Source organism: Lagopus leucura, unplaced genomic scaffold (assembly GCF_019238085.1).
Source record: "Lagopus leucura isolate 7727_CA_CO unplaced genomic scaffold, USGS_WTPT01 Super-Scaffold_73, whole genome shotgun sequence".
Lineage (NCBI taxonomy): Eukaryota > Metazoa > Chordata > Aves > Galliformes > Phasianidae > Lagopus > Lagopus leucura.
Window position 1 is genome coordinate 99108571 of NW_024962252.1, and position 20155 is coordinate 99128725.

General features: G+C 39.9%; 1 protein-coding gene across 5 annotated transcripts in view; it reads right to left on the bottom strand.

Moving 5' to 3' along the window:
• The window catches only part of RALGAPA2 (Ral GTPase activating protein catalytic subunit alpha 2), a 120184-nt gene that overhangs the window by 48043 nt on the left and 51986 nt on the right, over nt 1-20155 (bottom strand). For all 5 annotated transcript variants that reach the window (XM_042895277.1, XM_042895276.1, XM_042895280.1 and 2 more), the window contains 12 exons: nt 14592-14720; nt 13593-13721; nt 12307-12365; nt 11579-11687; nt 10880-10990; nt 10487-10555; nt 10180-10317; nt 9442-9625; nt 6999-7770; nt 6473-6544; nt 5424-5547; nt 3623-3778 (listed from right to left, as the gene is read on the bottom strand). In XM_042895277.1, the coding sequence (XP_042751211.1) occupies nt 3623-3778; nt 5424-5547; nt 6473-6544; nt 6999-7770; nt 9442-9625; nt 10180-10317; nt 10487-10555; nt 10880-10990; nt 11579-11687; nt 12307-12365; nt 13593-13721; nt 14592-14720 (2052 nt within the window). The remainder of the gene's footprint in view (nt 1-3622; nt 3779-5423; nt 5548-6472; nt 6545-6998; nt 7771-9441; nt 9626-10179; nt 10318-10486; nt 10556-10879; nt 10991-11578; nt 11688-12306; nt 12366-13592; nt 13722-14591; nt 14721-20155) is intronic.

Below are 20155 nucleotides of genomic sequence, written 5' to 3' on the forward strand. Positions count from 1 at the left end.
CGCGGCACACACCTCGGCCTGACCCCCTCTCCCCACTAATTGCATTACCCAGCCAGCTGGCTCCAGAGAGGAGTCGTCTGTTTGCCCGAAGAATTCCTGCTTGTGGGGAGGCAGGGCTGCTCCTTTCGCTAAGAAACAGCCAGGCCTGACATCCCCATTGTTTGGCCGACAGTGCGCCCATCCTAAAATCTAAGTTTTATTTGTAAATTAACCGAGAAACTTCCTGCCAGAACAGTGCTGCCTGGAGACTGATAATGTGTGCCTTTCATTCCCTTTCACTCTTACTGTATCACTGCCAATTTGTTTTTCTGCTGCTCGCCAGCCCTAGGCTATAAAAGCCTTGTAAGACATAAGTGCAATTATAGTCCTGGAGTCAAATGAATTGGACAAATCCAATAGCACAGCTCTGTCCCCACTTTGCAAACCCCTACAGCAGTTAGATTAGCTGCTAAAAATCTAATCTAGCTCCAGCTAACAAATTTCTGCAGCGAAGGAGCAAGAGTTCAGTATGGGGTTGCAAGCAGATTTCTGAATTGAAAAAGTTCTGCTATGACAATGGGGGAAGGTGGAATAAATCACTTGAAAATTTTGCAGCCCATCTTTAAACTGTTAGATGCAATTCAGTTAGAACAAGATGGGGGACTGCAGGATGCTGCTACTCTGATTGATTTTCATTCTTACCACGAGAAATCCAGATAAAAAAATTTAGAAACGGTGATGCTGAACCCTAGGAGCAGCAATAGATAGCAGCTGAATTTTTGTTGTTCTGTAACTGTACAAGAAATTACTTCTTCCAGGGCTGTTTTATTTGACTTGGGGTAGTTTCTTTTTCTGGTGGTGGTGGTAGTTCTGTTTTTTGTTCAGTTTTCTGAATGAACAATGTATCAGCCTATACTTCATATAAAGGTATACAAAGTACAAATTACTAATGCTCAAAAAGAAAGGTTTGAGTTCATTCTCAGTGGAAGTGCACTTTTCCCTGTGAATTTACAGCAGAAATGAATTTATCCTCATTTTCAGTAAAAATAAAGGAACAGAATAACATATTAAGTAAAATTACTGCATCTGCTCCATTCCCTAGCCCACAAAACTTGTGGTCTGCTTTACTACTTCCTTGGCCAGCAGGTGGTAAGACCTTCTGTTCAGCTCCAGAGCTCAAGAGCCAAGCAAACTGACAGGTATTGAATTCTTTCTGTCTGTAGGCAAAATAAGCAAAGAAACCACAGAAATGACAAAGATTGAGGAGATAAGAGGGAGTTTAGGTTCCAAATAGCAACCACACAATACTGTCTGATGGAAGCACAAGGAAGGCAAGAAAAAGGTAACGTCTCTCCACTGCATCCCAAACAGGAGCATGATGACATTTTCTCCTCTCAGTAATACTGGTCTCTAACACCATATATTTCTTTTGTAGCAAAAACTAAAATGGAACAGGTACTACATGCCTTTGAGAACTTCAGTATATGGCCTCCTTGCTGCCAAGATTCACAAGTGGAATTTCAGAGTTTACCTTTGAGGTGGTACGAGCTCTTAACCTGCAGCATGTTTAATACTGTCCTTGGAAATGGTCTGGATACATCATCATGCTAAAAGCACTAGTTTCAAATGTGAGCCATTTAATCCATCAGCAATGCCAATGACTCAGAGATCTATCAATCCCACAGAAATTTTACAGTCCCTCTGAAATGCATATTGCTGTCCACTCTTAGCTGCATTTCAGTGAAGTTTGTTAAGAAGTCTGAGCTAATTTGCTCAGAAATGAATTCCAGTTTACCAAACAGCTATAGCAAATTAAATAAAGCTGTTTTGTTCAAAAGAATCATGGAAGATGCCACATTAAAGAAAACCCTGAAGTCATGCAGAGCAAACCACTGCTTACAGCAGGGCCAGCTCCCAAGTTCCATTGGTTTGCCCAAAGCTTTGTCCTGCCTTACAGGAATAGAGTTGGATCCCAACAGGATTTCTATTCCTATAACACATTTAAGGTCTCATTAAGCTCTAGAGCAACCACTTCAAGGTGTATTGTTTGGATAACGTGTACTGGAGCTGGCCTTGTTTCCTAACAGCTTAAGACTTGAAGACGGGAAAATACTAAATGCTTTCACTTCTTGTTTTTAGGGAAGACAACTAAATAGAATAACCAGACTATCCCCATGGCTCCATGGTTAGTTACTAATGTGAACAGGAATTAGAGGAATCAGTAAAACAGACTATTTGCCAGTAAAACCCATTTTTTTCCCCTAGGCTCTGTAAGAATGTGCATTTTCCCTCTCCAGGTGATACATTACTCAACAGCTAGACTAGATATTTCACTGTCTAAGCTAGGTAAAATGACCACAATTAGTCCAGCATAAAGAAAGACTGGGAAAGAGACAGAAACAGACCTCAAACATGAGTAAGTCTGCTGCAAAGTAATCTGTTCTCTAGAACCATGTGGGATACGGTAAGAATAAATGGGCTTAAACTGAAGCAAAGCAGATAATACAAAATATAGTTCCACAGTACAGAAAGTGAGGCCTTGGAGTATGTTGCTGAAGGAAATTATAAAGCATTCAGAATAGGAGTTTTTAACTAGTAGCTGGATAAATACCAGCCAGGAACAGATACAGACAATGAAAAACGGACAGCCCTACCATGGCTCAGTGATAGACTATTCTGTCTCTATACCTCCTTATCCTAAACACTCTGATGACTGTGTAAATCTACTAATATGCAGATAACAAGATCCATACATGAAGACAACATGGAATTTTCTTGACTTTTTTTTTTTTAAATGAGGTATGTGAAGAAAAGAAAAGCTCCATCTTTACTGGGCAAGTTTTCAGGAGTGGTAACTGGAAATTCCACTTTTTTATTTCGAGGAAAAGATCATTTCAAAACTAGCTGCAGAACAAATAAAAATCATCTGGTGGTATTTATAGCTAATTTCCAGAGCACAACAGTATCACGTGGTACACTGGATGGCTGTAGTAGCATTAATGCACATTAACAACCTGTGTAGGACAAGTTGCCAATCCTAATTAAAATAGCAAAGATTTGCTACGCACCTAAAATCTTCTTTGACTAAGCAGCAGTTGGCAAGCAGCATAATCTCAAATCAGTCGTTAGGAAAGAGAAACCATCAAGTACTGATACCAATGAAATTTTGGGCTGGTTTCTAGCCATCTCTGAAGCAGAGTCTGCTTGTCACAACTGTGAATAACTGGATAATGGTTTTAAATATCAGCTGGCTGCTTTTACTACTGTGCGTGTCACTTCTCTTTCACTTCTTTTCTTTTCTGGTACACACTAGACGGCTCATCTGTAAAGTTTTATTGTGCTGCATTTGGTTGTTTTGTTCTAGCACACTGCAGCAGTTTTGGCAGGCAGACAACACACAAATGAAATTATTGCTAATATTATTACTAATGGTGGTATTTAAGGCTACCATGGAAATGTTAATTGTGTTGCAGAATCCAGAATTTAGATGCCATTTAATTCAGATAATCTAGCTGCAGAGCACCATGTGGCACAGAAAAGAGAGCCTGCTAGGACGAGTCAGCACAATCTGCTTTGAGTATAAACCTTCATTTAAGCACACAAAATCGAATGCTTTGAAATACATACATAGTAACTGACTTACCTTTTTGGTCAGTGAATCATCTGAATCTGATGGCATTCTTGTAGACACATGAAAAATGATTTCCACGGTAGAGGTAGCATAATAGGGTGCTGTTTGTCCAGTGCTGCCATTGCGCTGCAGGCCGCCCATAAACCCACCGTGTGTCGAGAGATCAACCTAAATGATTGACAGTCATAATCAGAAAAATCTATCTTTTTTTAAGGATCGATGAGTAACCTGACTTATTTACAAACCAGCAGCTGGTGGGATTGTTACCATCCCAAAGGAAGATAAATCTTTCCGTACAGGTTTGTCATCTCAGCGTTAGATCTGTTGGTTTCCCATTTTGTATCTGACATTTACTCAAAACAAACAACTCTCCACTATGTACCTATTAGGCTATTCTGCCTTCCTACCAGCAATGGAACAACAGAGCTGTAGGGCTACATGTGGCTCAGCAAGCCCACCCAAAGCATACACAGCGAGAGCTAATTAAAAGGTGCAGAGAAAACGTAAGCACTAAGGACATCTGTACAAGAAACTGAGATTCCAAACTAAAAGAAACATTCTAGAGGAAATTATTCTAAAAGATAATTCAGAGAAAACGCCCTTCTGAAGACAACTCTGTGTCTAAAATTTATGTTTTCCCAACTGCATCAGTCCAGTTGAAGATGCTACCTCTCCTCAGAGACTTTACTTCTCTTAAATTGTTAGATGTGAAATACAGCTACCGTGTATTTCCCCTCCAAAAACATAAATGCCAGTGTCTTCTAGGTTACCAACATATCATTTGACAAAAGCAAACTAAACTCAAGTGTTTTTGCCTTTAGCACAGCAGTCCTTTGCTTGCGTAAGTGACCCAACCATGTGAAGAGCTAAAACGAGCTACAATTAAGGTAAAATTAAGCTACAGCTATTAACAATACAGAAAGCATTCTTAAAATGACCACTGCAGCACCACCTGCCCATCAGAAACAGGATGCAACAACAGTGATAACAAATTATGAAATTATATTATAAGGGATTGCACTTTGTGCTTGCTAAGCATGCACAGCAAACAGGTGAGGTAGAAGTGCTGTACACCCTGCTGGTGAAAGGCACAAAAAAAAGGAAGAATTCCTTCTTCAGTCACTCTGACAAAAGCTCTCAGGACTTCTGCCAGGTGGACAATCTGACCACCACTGCAACCTGATGAGAAGCTCTAGGAAAACTCTCTGAAGCATTCAGTTCTCTCAGCTGAGCTCGTGGTGACTAGAAAAATCTGACCAAAAGGCAGAGAAAAAGCAAGGAGGAGCATAAAGTAAGTAAAGGTTTTGAAAATTAAAGAGATGGGAAATTGAAGAACAGGGGAAATGTTACTCATTTAAAATGTTACAGTCCTGGGACACCACAGGCCCTAGGATTTACATTCACCTTCCAAGCAATATTCATTAAAGCAGGGAGAATGGAAAGATGTTTACTTCCAGCTTCACGTGACCATGTCACACATTAGCCTAAAAAGCATCCTCTTTGTACTCTGTAATACAACATTCTCCTGTTCCCCGTTTCTGATAGCTAACAGAAGTCTTAAATAACCTACAATACATCCCAGCTTGTAGAAATGATGCAAACATCCAAAACATTTGGATTTACAGAATTCTGCCAAATAAAATGACCTTTGAAGTACTGCCAAATATTACTGTGCATTAAAATGTACTTTTTCAAGAATTAACAAATGAGCAGGTATACAAGCAGTTTGTTCTCCATTCACCTACTTTAACTGGCTTACACTTGATTTTCATAGGTCTTCAAATCATGATTTTGCCTAAATATGTGATTTTACCTCCCAACCCAGTCCAGCAACAAAATCTTCATATGCCTGGCTTCCCCTGGCATTGGACAGTATTGAACACTTGTCCTCCTGTCCTTCTGCAATGTAAAACACTGCAATCTTGTGAGTTTCACGGCTGTAATTAGATAAAACAAGAAATGAGAATTACAAAAAGTGGAAGAGGTCAAATTATTCCTTGTATCACCTGCACTCTAAAGCCACGTTTCACTCTATGCCTGTTCCTTTGATGCACACAAATGCATCACTTAACTTTAGAATTACGTACGTTCATCTATTTTTTCTTTCCCTACAACCACACTGCAGAGCCACTGCTGTTCAGAGAGCAGAGCAAGGGCCATTCTTTCTGTGCATCAGCCAAAGAACTGATGATCAAGTTCCAATTACAGGGTTAATCACTTACATCTGTGCAACCTTGCTGAAGACAGTAATACTGCACAGCTGTTAATGAGCTGTAAAATCTGACCAACAGAACTTTAATTATGGAGTAATGATATATGAGAAAGAAAAAAGCATGTACTGACTTTTAGCTCCTGGGATGAGTTTTACTAAGCTGATGGTTACAACTGATCTGGTATGAAAATTGTTGGAATGCAAGAAAATCAGAACTCTACAATTCTGCAAACGTGCCAAGGAATGAAAATGAAACATAATATTCAGAACTCTATTCTACCTGGCTCTAAAAGAGTGAAATGAAGATTATCCCTTAAAAGTATTGCTCTTGACAGAGGGGTCAATCTGCAGAAAATTCCTTTGGGTGAGTCGATGCAAAGTCATCAGAAATTCTGCAACTTCTTCCCTCCCCTCTCAGCTAAAGAAGACAGGAAACAGGCTGGTGTGTCTCACTGCTGGTTATTTTGAATTCTGTGTATACAGTGCCATTGAAAATAGCTTGTCCAGTCAGGTGCTGCAACTTTTTAGAAACAAAAGTTCTGTGTTTTCATACAAGTTTTTGTACTGCTAGCATATGCAATTTCAGTGATTGGTTTTGGTGATGTACTTACTCTTTCTTTTGAAACCCTGAGCCAGTAAACATCACCTACCATTGGCGAGAATCCAGATTTTTCAGTTCTCTCAGTAATTTTGAATTTTTCTTCAGAAGGTGAAAGCTCTTCCTGTAAATATATAAAAATAATTAGGAAAGAAAATGCAATAAGGGACAGACTATTTTCTCATTCAAATTCCTGAGAGAAGGGAATCAATTTAGCGTAACTTAATGAAAATTCATTTTCTTTCTACTCTAAATAATCTGCAGTTGTCTGCAAAAAATATTCATGGATGCAGGTATACGTAAAAGTTCAAAACTGTGCTCTGACTACCAACCAGCTACACAATTCTTGCCTTTTTAAGTGTGCATACATCTGGAAGTAGAAGAGAGCAAAATTTACCTTGAAAATCATCAGACTCATAAGTAAGTTATAGAATTTCAGACTAAGTCTTCCTGGGATGACTGTAAGTCACAAGAGCAGAGCTACAGCAGGGGGGGGACAGTAGGTGGATCTGGATTATTTCTGGGGGGTCAGAAGCTGCAAAAGCACAGTAAACGTGTCCTGAGCCCTCCATTCCTACCTTCTATCCCAGGAGTTCATTCCCAAGTCGTTTAACAACAGCCGACAGAAATAAAAGGATGCTTGGGGTTCAGCAGGACGCGGTTCTTCCTGACGGGCCACCTTCATACTGAAGTCTGAGCTGCATTTTAAAATGTACTCGTTTTCCTGGGTACTTTGCCTCATCAGGGCTTCAGTGATTGCATTCTCTTGCTCGCAGCTCATTCCAAAGGGCGGTGGCGATGGCTCATTCAGCTTCCGCTGGGGATGTAAAAGGCATTCAGGACTGGTGTTACCAATCCTCTCCAGTAATTTGTCAAGAGCATCTTCTCCTTCTTCCACCTGAGAAATGTCTTTTTGGGAACTGAAGTGGTGCTCGCAGCTGCCTGAAATCACAAATGAGTTGGCTGTGTTCTGCCGTGGAAGGCAGCCCTCCAAAGGTCCATACAATATTCTGCCATCCCAAGAGTACTTCCCTGAGATATCTCTGACAATTACCCTTACATCCGAGGGGGCTACTGCTGGCTCAGTGTCTTTCCTTTTGTCTGCAGGAATTTGGAGGTATGATATAAGAGTACTGTCATTAAACACAAAGAGCTGAAGGTTGGGGCTCCGGAAGACTTCTGATGACAGCTCAGAGGATTCCACATATGAGTTGTCATGATTCTCACTGAGGAGACTGTGGAGGATGGCAGGACCTCCGCTGAGTGGGTAGTGGCTCAAATGATTCACCAGATGAGTCATAACCATCCGTGCTGTCAAAGGTATTAGTTCTAAGTTCCTTCTCCTTTTTTCTGAAACAACCAATAGAGGTAACAGATCAGTAAAACCAACAAGAGGTAATTAAAAATAGCATCTGATAATTTCTGGCTTGTTTTAGAAGGTTATTCTCACATTCATTCCTTTCCACGAAACTATATACAACCACTGCCCAAGCAATTCTACCCACCACACATCTTTACTCAGCACTCTTTGAAATTTAGCTTTCAGTGACATCCAGGTCTTCATACAGTTTGTAAGAAGTACACACAGCACTGCACAGGGGGCCACAACCACTGCTATCACTGCAGTTTCACCTGGCACCTTAAGGTGATCCTCCTTACCTCCAACATTCCCACAGTCATCACCCCAGCAGTCAGATCAAGAGAGGGACAGGGGAAAAGAAGCAAAAGCAATGGAGAGGTGCAACTAAAAACCATTGGTTCTCCACTTGTAGCTTCATTTGAAAACAGCATCGTGGTAAAGTTCACTGCATCAGGTGAGAGACTCTCAGGATCCACAGACAGGCCCTCATCACAGGCAAATACATCACAGTTATCTCAAACCAGCAGGGCTCTGGAGTTGTGTTGTGCCTCCAGTTCCTCTACTGGAGCACTGTTTCAGAGTTATATCTCACTTATGCTCAGATTTTTTCTCTTTTTTATGGTAACTTTGTTCATATTCAGCTTAACTTTGTTTTTTTCTTCAGTTTACAGTGTTTCTTTCTTTCTTTATACCTTCTAATATACTTCTAGACAACAGGTATATATATCCCTTTCGAGCTTTCATTTTGCTAGCCTCCAAAAATTCTTCAACCTCCCCCTCAGAAAAACAGACTCCACACTCTTTCCATGAACTCCCAGGTAGTAAACCTCTGCCTGCTCCAGTCTGAATTTCTTTTTTAAACAATTAACCTAAAACAATTGTAGACCACTATCATCTCTGAGATGAGAAATATCTTGCTCTAACTAAAACAACAAACACACCTGACATGGCTCCTTATCTTCCTGCTATTTACAATGCCCCTACTCAGCAAGAGATCTGTGTAAAATCTTTGTTTCCTTTTTTTTCTTCTAGTTTAAACTGAAAACATGTATACAGAAAAAAAGAAATTAAAAAGCTGTAGGACTCAAAAACAGTGAAGTAGTGAAGTATCAAAAACTGAACGCTATTTTAAAGCAACATTCTAAAACCAACAATTGCTTGTACTACTTAACACTGCATCTTTACTTTAGATTCTTCTGCAGAAATTAACTAAGGCATATTAATACATGACAACAATTAATGCAAAGTTGAACAGCCGCTGCTTTGAAAACTTTTAACAGTGTTTGAAATAAAGGTGGTTTCTAAGATAAAACACTTAAAAATTGCTTCAATACGTTTGGATACATACTTGAGTTGCTTTTAAGGAGTGTGTAACACGATGCAACCAGATCCAAATAATCTCTTTTCACTTTTGACACTGGTAGCACCGTGAGTCAGCAGGAATACTGCATTTATGCACCTACAGAATTGGGTTCAAATCACACATGTCATTCTGCAATCGCTCAGAACAGGTAAATCATGGAGTCATTTCTAATAAAAGATTCAAGAAAGGCTGCTGCACGCTCCCAAGAGAAACCTGATTTAGAGCTAATCTCAGCTGTTGACTCCGACATCCCAGCATAGACACGCTGGTCCTCATCACGCTCTGTGAACTCTCCTACCTTCGGCAACAGTGAGCAGGTTGCCCAGCTCGGTGGCAGAGTGGCACTGGGCTGGCTCACAGCTCGTGACATTCTCCAGATGCAAAAAGGGGTCATAGTCAGCAGACGACAGATCCGCAAGGCTCAGCACGTAATGGCTTTGCTGGGTGTACGTGCTGGAGCCGTTCACACAGCAGTGCAAAACCTGTGAGCAGACAAGTGTGGGATTGAGGGAGTGATGAAGAACAGCCAGCAGTACCAGCTTACACTGCCAGGAGTGACCCACTGTGATGTGACATTATGACAGCCAGCACATGCTACAAAAACATCCAATTTGGTGCTTTTACAATAACTCTCTTTTTTGCTGCTTGTTCTGTACTTTAACAGTTCACTTCAGGACTTTTGTATTTAATAACTTGTGCATTTTAACAGGCCACTCCAAATTATTCAAACACTTCTGCTGAGATTACTTGCTCTGGATCCCTGCTATTGAGCGTTTTGCCTTTCTCTTGTCATCATTTTCTGTGTTCCACGTCTCTACCTCAAATAAACTACTTTTCTTTTCAAGATCCATCACATCGATCTCATTGTTCTTAGTATTTTCAATTCTTGACTTCTCACGTGTAGGATTCTGCCCACACCCTGAGAATTCATGTTTCTCTACAGCATGCTTCAAAATCCTCCTGTGCCTAAGAGGATCTCCAAAAAGCATCTTTAAACTTTCAGGCATAATAAATCATGCTCATTCCTCATACTCACTCTGTAAATATAATCCAGTAAAGGAGCTTTGGATGCATGCTGATCTTCAAGGACACCAGCAGACACTGGCTCCAGCAGCATTTTCATAGGTAATGCCATACACCAATCCAACAAGCAAAGTAGCAACGAAACTATAAACTAAACAGAAACAAGTAGCATGGTATTAAGGTATTATCTATCAAATCCACACATGCTTAAATGCCTGCGCTTGAAAGGTTGAAATAAGATTGGTTCAAAGCCACTTCACTTAATGATTTGCTCAAACAGCACAAAGAAAGAACAGAGACTCCTCACTTTGGTGACGTACCTTTTTATCTGCCTCCACACAGGAGTATTCAGCACTTGGCAGGAGAAATGCAATAGTGGCCACAAGGATCTACGTGAAAAGAAGCAGAATTTGAGAACGACGTTTAATATCTTTCACTACAAAGGCAGAGAACAAACTTCATTTGAACAGGGCATGAAAAAGGGTAAAGTCTCTTAGAAGCATTTAGCTGCCCTTGTAAATCAACACACAGGTGAAACAAAGTTTTGCTGAGCATTTTGAAAATAAAAGATGAGTAATGCATGCTGCTTTTCCAACTACAGCAAGTAAAACTCTTAACAATACTTGCAGAAGAAATTGACAGTTGGGGTTCCAGCAGCTCAATTAAGACAACTTTACATATGATTTCCATCCAAATATCTTAAACTGACATACTTCAGTAATTTTTCTGGGCAGGGATGATTCATACTCCTGCAGCTTTTGCCAGTAAGAAACAAGCAGCTGAAGAACATCATTGGCTACCTGAGCTACCAGTTTATTAGAAAACTGGAAGAGAAGAAAAGGTAGTTAAAAACAAAATAAATGTGTAGGCATCATACAATGCAATTTATTTTTCTACTTCTTAAATTACTCTCCATCCATACAACCAATAAAAAATGGTATGCAAAATCACACACTCAGCATTAGGGAACAGCAGACAACATTAACTGCATAGTCTTGAGATTATAATATCATATTCTCTTATTTTATATATAGGAGTCTCTAGCTGCATATTCACATGCCATTTTTGTAAAAACTTTGCATTTCTATACAGGATGTCACAACTGCCCCATTGAAGAACTGCACATTTATTCCTTAGCAACTTCAAAGGAGCAGTAAGAATCTGGAGCACTCTGACCAGAGATAATAAACTACTACGTATATGCAAAGCTTCAGAACCAGAAGGCATTTTCTAGATGATGGCCAATGTCATTCCTAACATTATGCAGAGATCTCAAGTAACGTCCTGACATTCTTTAAGCAACAGAGACCAACCAGCACACTGTGCTCCTGTAAGCAGGAACAACTGTTCCAAAACTTCAAGTGCCATTTTCACAAAATGTATGTTAACTACAGAGACTGCTGCAGTATTACCTTCAGTGTCACACCTATGACATTGATTGCTTCCTTCACTTGAGGGTGGTTTGTGCACTGTGTTAGTTCTTCACATATCCAAACTCCAAGGCCACAAATGGCTATGCATCTTTTTTGAAAGAGACAACATTTTTGTCAGAAGTTTTAAGAGTCCAGTTTTGCTTTACCCTTCATTCTTCTCAAATTTGCACTTTGGAATGAACCACTCCCTCCATCAGACAGTAGCTATCACTGTACAGCTTCACTATACAGTTCCTAACAAAGAATCTTGAAGGAATTTGTCAAAGACTATTCCTCAATCAATCAGGGAATAAAAAAAATAGCAACAAACCAACTAGGCCAACACACCTAAGATATGATTTCTTCCAATTTTAAGCACATTTTAAACAGAACAGAACTTTGGAAGTGCAAGGCACTTAACCACAATATATGCCATCTTTGGGAAACAAATCTTTTTCCTTCAAAGTATACAAAATATAAGCAGACCCTGGAAAAAGAATGAGCAAAGATGGGGAAAGCAATGTACAAAGATCTCTTTTACCTCCCCCAGGTCACACAACAGGTCAAGATCTTAACAGTACAGGATGGACTTTATCTCAACAGGGCTGCAGAACTCAACAGGTCAATACACAAGGCAGGTGTAAAAAAAATTCAGCTGTACAGAGACTGAAAAATCGGTAGGGAGAAAGACTTCTGACACTTATTTTTCACTTTACTCAGTATTTTACCTTGCAGCTTCACTTGGCTCCTCTGTAGCATTCTTCAGTAAAATATTAATGAGGTAGCACTAAAACAATACAATCAATTACAATAAGTGACTTTTTCATGTATCCACTTTATTTCTAATTGTTTAATTTTGACGTAATCACAGACAAAATGAACTCTAAGTCTCAGGCTATTTTAAAGTACTTACACAACAAGTTTAATTTGTCAAAGGAGAATTACTTACTCATTATAATTCAGGTATACAGACCCTCGTGGATAAATCTAATCGACTCAAAATCATATACAGGCAGCGTGATGGAAATCAGTTCATTTTCAGAGTCGGCAGGTATTACTAACTGGGAGTATTCAGCACTTCCTGATATGATATATGGTGCTCAAGCATTAAGGGAGCCATATTTTGAAAAAAATTAGTGTCTTCTTTAATAAGGAAAAGAGACTTTTAAAATCTAGGCTGCTTTAACACACTTCGGATAAGAGTCTGGGGCCTAATGAACAAATCAAGAGTGGGAGCTGCATGCGTTCTCTCCATTTCTACCTTCAAAAGCCACAAAAGGAATTCAGAGATTCCTCCTTACCTTTACCTAATCTTTCTGCAGTGGATTAGAAAAGTGCCTCACATTTATTGAGGCTAGTACAAGGCTAATTGAGCGGGTTTCACCAGCAAGTGATGCTCCAGGTCATATTTGTTGGGGTCTTTGGTGGAGAGAGTGTGTATTTTTTTCTCCTTTGAGATTGTTTTTGCTAGTCATTGAATTACAAAGCTTTCCATCCAGTAGAACAGTGAACATCCCAGGGTATCTCACTGAAATTACTTATTAGACAAAGATAATTCATGTAAAGCTAGGGATTCTGTCTAATTGGGGAACTTACTTAACATTTTACTATAATACCAATAAGGCAAAAACTGTGTCCCCCTTATGCACACCCCACATTTCTTAGAGGACAAGCTAATACACAGACATGCACTGAATGGACACTTTAAATAATACCACCACCACCATTTAATGAATTGACATTGCAGACATCTGGCTGGAAAACATAATATTTGATTATAGCCAATTCACTCTCTTTGAAAGTAAAATGCAATTTGTACTATCTAGGCTTCGTTAATCTTATGGTGCACGTTAAGCAAAGCAATGCTTATCAAGTAAGTACATGTGTGTGCTGTTGTGGTTTGGAGAAGAAGGAGGGATTTAGTATTTAAACAAAAAGTGTACAGTAAAAATAAAGTGGTTAAATAATAAAGATAGGTTAGGCTACATACAGATCTAATGAAGCGTGGCTTTACCTTTACATCGGCACTCCCAGCAATGATCTCACCAGCTTCTGAAATGGGCTGCAATAGTGGGATTTCTTGATAGATATTTGGAAAGCAAACAAGAGACCCAAGGATGGTATGGGCTTCTGAACGGGGAGCCTAACAAAATGGAAAAGTAAATGAAAATATTTTCTTCTTTCAGCATAGATCTGGCACTGCTTGTACATTTCTGGCCTGCTGAAAATACATCACGCACTAAGTTCTATGCTTGCAGCATCAATGAGGTGTTTTGGGGTTTTTTTAGAACACTTTCCATGGAAAGTGGAGCTTTCATTCCTTGTTAGCATTTTAAGCTTTCTCAGTAATCGGGCTGATGAGGTTTTGTTTTTTTTTAAAGAGATGCCAATAAATGAACATCTGTAAGTGCTTTGAAGGACAATGCAGCTCACTGCTCACTTCTGCTGAAACCCGAGAGGTCTGTGTCCCCAAGCCATCCGCTCAGCAGCACAGAGCAGCACTAAAAACATGCACTCAAAATGGACAGAAAGGTCTCCTTCAAATGCAGTTCCAACACTTCCCTTTTTGTTCCACGACTGTCGGGTCATTATCCTTATTTTGGCCTCCATCCTTACTTTGCTCTTTTATTTGCCTTCGTTAATCTAATCATTTATAAACCTATTTCTGTTAGTGTTGATACTCGGCAAAACATTCTGCATCACCCAACAAGCTCCGTGCTTTCAATATTCAGCGAAAAACACTAATGGGATTCTGAAATCTAAGCCCTGCTTTTAGCATGCAAACATGCTGCAGCGTTGGTGAGGATATGATTTCTCACACTTTGGCCTTTTGATGAAACACCTTTGCAATAGTAGTGTGTCACCCTACCCCTCGCTTTCACGCATCAGCTGCCATGGTATCTGCCCCAAGAGCCCCGGCTGGCATTGCACTAATGAGCCCACACCTGTTGGAGTGCAGACATCCTAAGCTCATTAGCAAGCGGGCTCCCAGGCTGGGCATTGCCATGCTCACCTCCAGCAGGTCTGTGCTCAGCACTCTGGCTGCTGCTGTGATGAAGTCTCCTATCAGCATCGTAAAGCCAGGCAAGCCCAGGAAGAAAAACCAAGGTGGGCAATGCTTTATGACAGTATTCAAGATATCCTGAAAAATGAAGAGAAATTACCTGCTTGAGAAAGAAATGACTATAAATAACAACCCACCAAAACCCTAAAGGGGGAGTTGGAGGAGATTTAAGTTGGTAACTGACCATTTCCACACTCATCCAAGTGATGTTTCACTGAGCCACACATAACAGCAATACAAGTGCTTTTAGCAGAAAGAGTGTTCAGTATCACTGTGACACTGAGAGTCTGAAATTCCTATTAAAACAAACACCTGCCATTTCCAAGTGTAAAACAATTGCTCTCTCGTGAAACAAGGCTTTGGATTGAAGACAACCAAGCTGTTAATCAATTTAAGATGGATGTTTTACCCCATTCCAAATGAGTTTTGTTTGCTTTTTTTTCCTAAAATCACATTACTCTGAATTCTGTAGCCATAAAAATAATGAAATGACACAAACTGCTTTTGCCTCTTCCCAAAGGAGCTCAAAGCAGGTAGCTTACAACTGCTGGCAGCTCTAGCATGTCAGGGATTTTTCAGCCCCTCTGGGCTAAGTTGAGAAACAGTGAAGTCAGATGCAAGAAGCGATTGCACTCAGCACAGTAACACAGATAAACCTGTGTTAACTAGATTGTTACAATCCACTATTCTAAATAATTAAGATAACGGGTGAGCCTTGGGGAGGGAACATTTGATGAAAGTCTTTTTTTATTTTTTACTTGCTTTTTGTGTGTGTGTTTTTTTTAAAGCCTGCACTGCATCTGTAGGAGCAAACCACCAGGAACAGATTGCTCTCATAATCACCCTACGACACAGAAAACATCTGAGTTAAGCATTTCAGCTTGAATCCTTCCCCAGGTTTCATACAATTCTTCAGACGCTTCAGACAGAGACAAGTTCCATATTTGAGATTTTCTTTATAGGAGATCTGCAATCGGGCATAAAGCTAAATCTTCACCTGCTATGTTACATAGTTTAATAAATTTATTTCCATACTGATTAGCAGATTATTTCTGTTCTTGATAAAATTTCGAAGAAAAATTGCAAAGGAAAAACAATTTTCTGTGTCTGCCCTTACTGCTTTCACAATGTGGCAGTGAAGAGTTCAATGTTAGCCCCAGAATGTGTCCTTATGCTAAACTTCTACATCAGAAGCAAAAGAAGTCAGACGGATTTTTCTGCCTGAAGATACGCTTTAGCCACACCAGTGTTTTCTGTGAGCATTGCTCAACACCTGGACAAAAGTTATCTATGGTTTGACTGAGCGTTTACAGCAGCAACATCCTATGAAATAATAGCATTATATATCTAAAATATTACCAGATAAATATCGCTCGTTTCTAATGCAGCACCACATAAAGCTTCCACTTTCCCGAATTAGCTAGAATGCCACTCGAGTTAATGTTTAAACTAGTTTTAATCACTTCCTTTGATACATTTTAAAGTCAATATCAGTCAAGGCAAACATTCGGAAAGAGAGAGCAGATGGATGCGGCAGCTCATAAAGTGGGTGGTAAACTCCTGCTCGGAGCAGAACAAAAGACCCACCTTTTCATAATTAAGGGGCTGATTAATGCACCACGCTCCTCGCAGCACAACACACCTGTAATTACGACCAGAGCCAGGTACTGCGATGTGTTTGGTCTCTGAATAATTGGGCATCAAACTATGGAGCGGCAGATGGGAGCACACTCCTGTTGACATATGCCACGATAAAAGAGCCCGGGCTAACCTGGCTTAAAAGGTAACAAAACGTAGGAAGTACAAAGAGCTGCTACAAACAAGCGCGTTAACTCCTGCCCTCGCTCCATCAATCCCATCTGTTAAACACCGCTGTAACGACTGCCCTGCTTCCTCAGCTCCGGCCGCTGCCCTGAATGGACATTTCAGAAAACGAGGGTAAAGAAATGTCAGTGGAAGCCCCGCTTCAGCACCTTCATACCTGTGAGTGCACTGCACCGCGCAAAGACGGCAACTGCTTCCTGTCAAACAGGACAGAATATGTGCTGAACATCTCGTACCTGACTTGAGCTTGCTCCAAATAGAACAGATTGGAAAGATACCACCCCCCAGGAAGGCACTTACTGGTAAAATCTGACAAATTTGCTTCTATTTCCCAATTAGCACGCTTTGCTGTGCAACACAGCTAACAAGAGAAGCGTGATTTCACGTAGTAATTCAGTAGCATTGCAAGCTTATCAAAAGATTCGGGTTTATGAGAAAGCAACCAAGTGAGAACATATGTCCTATCAGTGATATTGCAAAAATCAGGTAATTCAAACACAGGCAAGTTGCTTCCTTCCCTCCGAAGTGCAGTTCTATAAATGTAAACTGTGTTCAGCAGCGTACAGCCTAGTAAATGAATCACTTTAATTGAATACTATGTACACAGTAACTGGAAAAACACAAGCAATAAGAAAAACATATGGTGATGGCAATAGAAATTGGTTTACTCATTCTGTACAGCGTTGTTTCTTTACTTCTTTCATAATTGACCTTTAGAACGATAAATGTGTAAAATAATTTTGGTTTATTATGGCTCCAAACCTTTCAGCAATTACACAAAATGAAAATTTAAAAGGAAGCATTCATTCTGGAAGCATTTTCATTGTTTACATAATTGCACAGCTGTAATTTAGTGTTCATGTTGTTAAAGAAAAGTGAAAAAAAGGACCATTATGGACTATTTCAATTCAAAACGATGCTCTGCAGCGTTAAAAAAGAGGAGGGAAGAGAAGGGAGCAATCACACGCATGTCCTTCTCAAATGGATTAACCCTATAAAAGGCACAGTATTTCAGTATAGGGTAATCTAGTAATGCAAATAATAAGGTCATAAACATCCAGCAAGTAAGTGAAAAAAGAAAATGATGCAAGTTCACCAGAAGGTCAATTTCAGAAATATTCTTCACCTAATTTTTGTGCAAGGTTTTGCAGATTACAGGTGTAACTAAATAGCCTGCCATCTGCCTTCCTCACGTTTCCAGCTGTCCCTCAACAGGAACAACATGGATTTTCCTCTTAAAGTTCACTCTGTTCTTCCCTCAGACACACCTCATTAGAGGCTGACATTTACAGCACAGGAAAGATTATTCATTTAAACAGGACTTAAAGTGGCAAATCCTTCATTTTCCTTTACTTGGAGGAAACAAACAATTCAATTTATTCCAAGTAACGTTACATTTTAGGTGTTAGCTTGTCAAAAATTAAGTTCCAATAAAAAGTTACGAAGAAACCTGACACACTCCGAAAGCACAGTGCTCATCTAAAACCCTACATCAATCTGACCACCAAAGAAGTTACATCTTGTGACTGCATGTAATAGAAAGAGAGATTAAAAACCGGAACAACTCAATTTAGAAAACAGATGACAGATTACTGTGTAAATCACCTGCTGGTGATCGTTCCTCCCCTTCTGAGCTGCATTAGGAAGCTCTTTTAAAGACACATTTAAGAAATAAAACCAGGCAGCAGTGCAGAGGTGAACCACCTAGGGCAAGGTGCATTAGGGAGGGAAAAGCAAGGAGATGTCTCTGTTAGCAGAAAGCATGGCTCCTAACATGGGCATCACCTGGGTCTGCCTTTCCTCTGGTCCATCCCTGCAACTGTTTTGCTCCAATACCACCAGTGCACTCTAACGGGGGTGAGCAGTGGGGAATGTGCTGCACCTCAGTAAGCACAGAAAGGGGGGCAGATTACAAGAGGGTAACAATTATATCTACTGGAAGAATGTCACAGCAAACTAAAATATGAGAATCTAAGTCTTGTGACACAGAGACTATATTATGATTTATCTTTTTTCTTCTTTAAACTGCAGTCTGGAGAGAAATCAAAAATTGTTAAGGTTTCTGAAATGCTGTACAACCAAAGGTTCTGGTGTGAAACATCACCAGGCAGAAATCCAGGCAAGAAGCACTTACTGCACTGTGTACACAAGAGAGGCTGCTCATTTCTTGTGCCTTTTGGAAGAGGATGCCACACACACAGGGCATGTTCCTGTGCACAGCACTCAGACTCTGCAGTCACCGGGCTGACCCCACTCCTCAGTACAGAGCAACAGCTTCATGGAAACACTGAAAAGTCTACAAGGACTTTTTTTTCTTTTTTTAACTTCAAATCAATGTTCATATAAGCAGGTAATTCTTCTCCAGTAGCAACTCTAATATGTTTCATATTCTAAAACAGCAATCATACACAAAGTGTGCTTTCTCCATATGCTCACTATGGAAATGATGGAGTTTCCTTTCTATAATTGCCAACAGCATACATTAAACAAATCAAGAGGCTTATAGACAAGCATAAAGTGCATTATTGATAAAGTATTCTCCCTTCTACCACTGAATGGAATCAAGCTAAGCAGTGCCATTAACTTCTCCATCGTAGCTGTGCTGCGTGCTGAGGGCTTGTGCTGTTCTACAGGTTGAAAACTCACTGTCTGCGTGCTGAAATTTAATCACCAAGGACATCTGTCAGCCTATTCGGACCTGGGCTTTTCCTTGCATATTTAAGGTTAGTCCTGCACTTAATATGACTGAATAAACAAGCAAAATCTCTGATGTACGTATTTTTAATTGTGTTCCTTAATATTTCTTTACAAAGCAGTCTGTTCCAAAGATATGCTGCCAAGCCAATTAACCTGTAAATGTATTAATCATTAAAGCTCCCTCCAAAAGCCAGGGATAGAACTATCCTGTTAGTTCACTTTTCAGATAACAGCCTCTACTTCTACTGGCCGAAACCGTGGTGGCACACGTTGTCAACAGATTACAGCAAGCATGTTAACTGATGCCAAAGCCCTGGTAGCAGGATGAGATTCTTCCCAACAATGAAAAGCTGGTCAGATATTGGAAGATTTCCTCCTCTTCTACAGCATAAGCACAGGTGAGCATTCAACTTTCATTGCAGCTCTTCTCAAACTGAAGATGTACATTTAGACAGAAAGAAGTCAGAAATCCACAGAAGTTTTAGGAAAAAAAGATCTACTGGAAGGATTGTCATTCCCAAAAGTATTAGCAATTCACTAATCAGAATTCTCTCAGTGCTTCTTCTTCTGAGAAAGGGGCTCAGTAGCATAAGTAGAATTTCGGAATAGCGTTTCAGTACTTCTTCCAGGAAAAAAATGAAAGCTATAAAACAAGGAGAAGCTTATATATACTTTTGCAAGTTCCTGAAGCCAAAAATTTCTGCTACAGTAAGCGATCAGCAGCAATAATAAAATGCATTTATTCCCTACACTCAAGCATTTGTAAAATTTGTGCACTGCAGTAGTAGATATTTTTATAAGGTGTACGTATGCATCATCCAACTCAAAACACATTAATGGACATGAAGTGATGGACACATTAAGTGCTGGAGGCTTCTCAACCATTAACTCACCCAGCAGCGTCACACACAGTTACTGCCTGAAATGCAGTAGGTTCTCCTTTGGAATCTTCTAAAATTCCCCTCCCAAGAATATTTCACAATTCTCTGCAA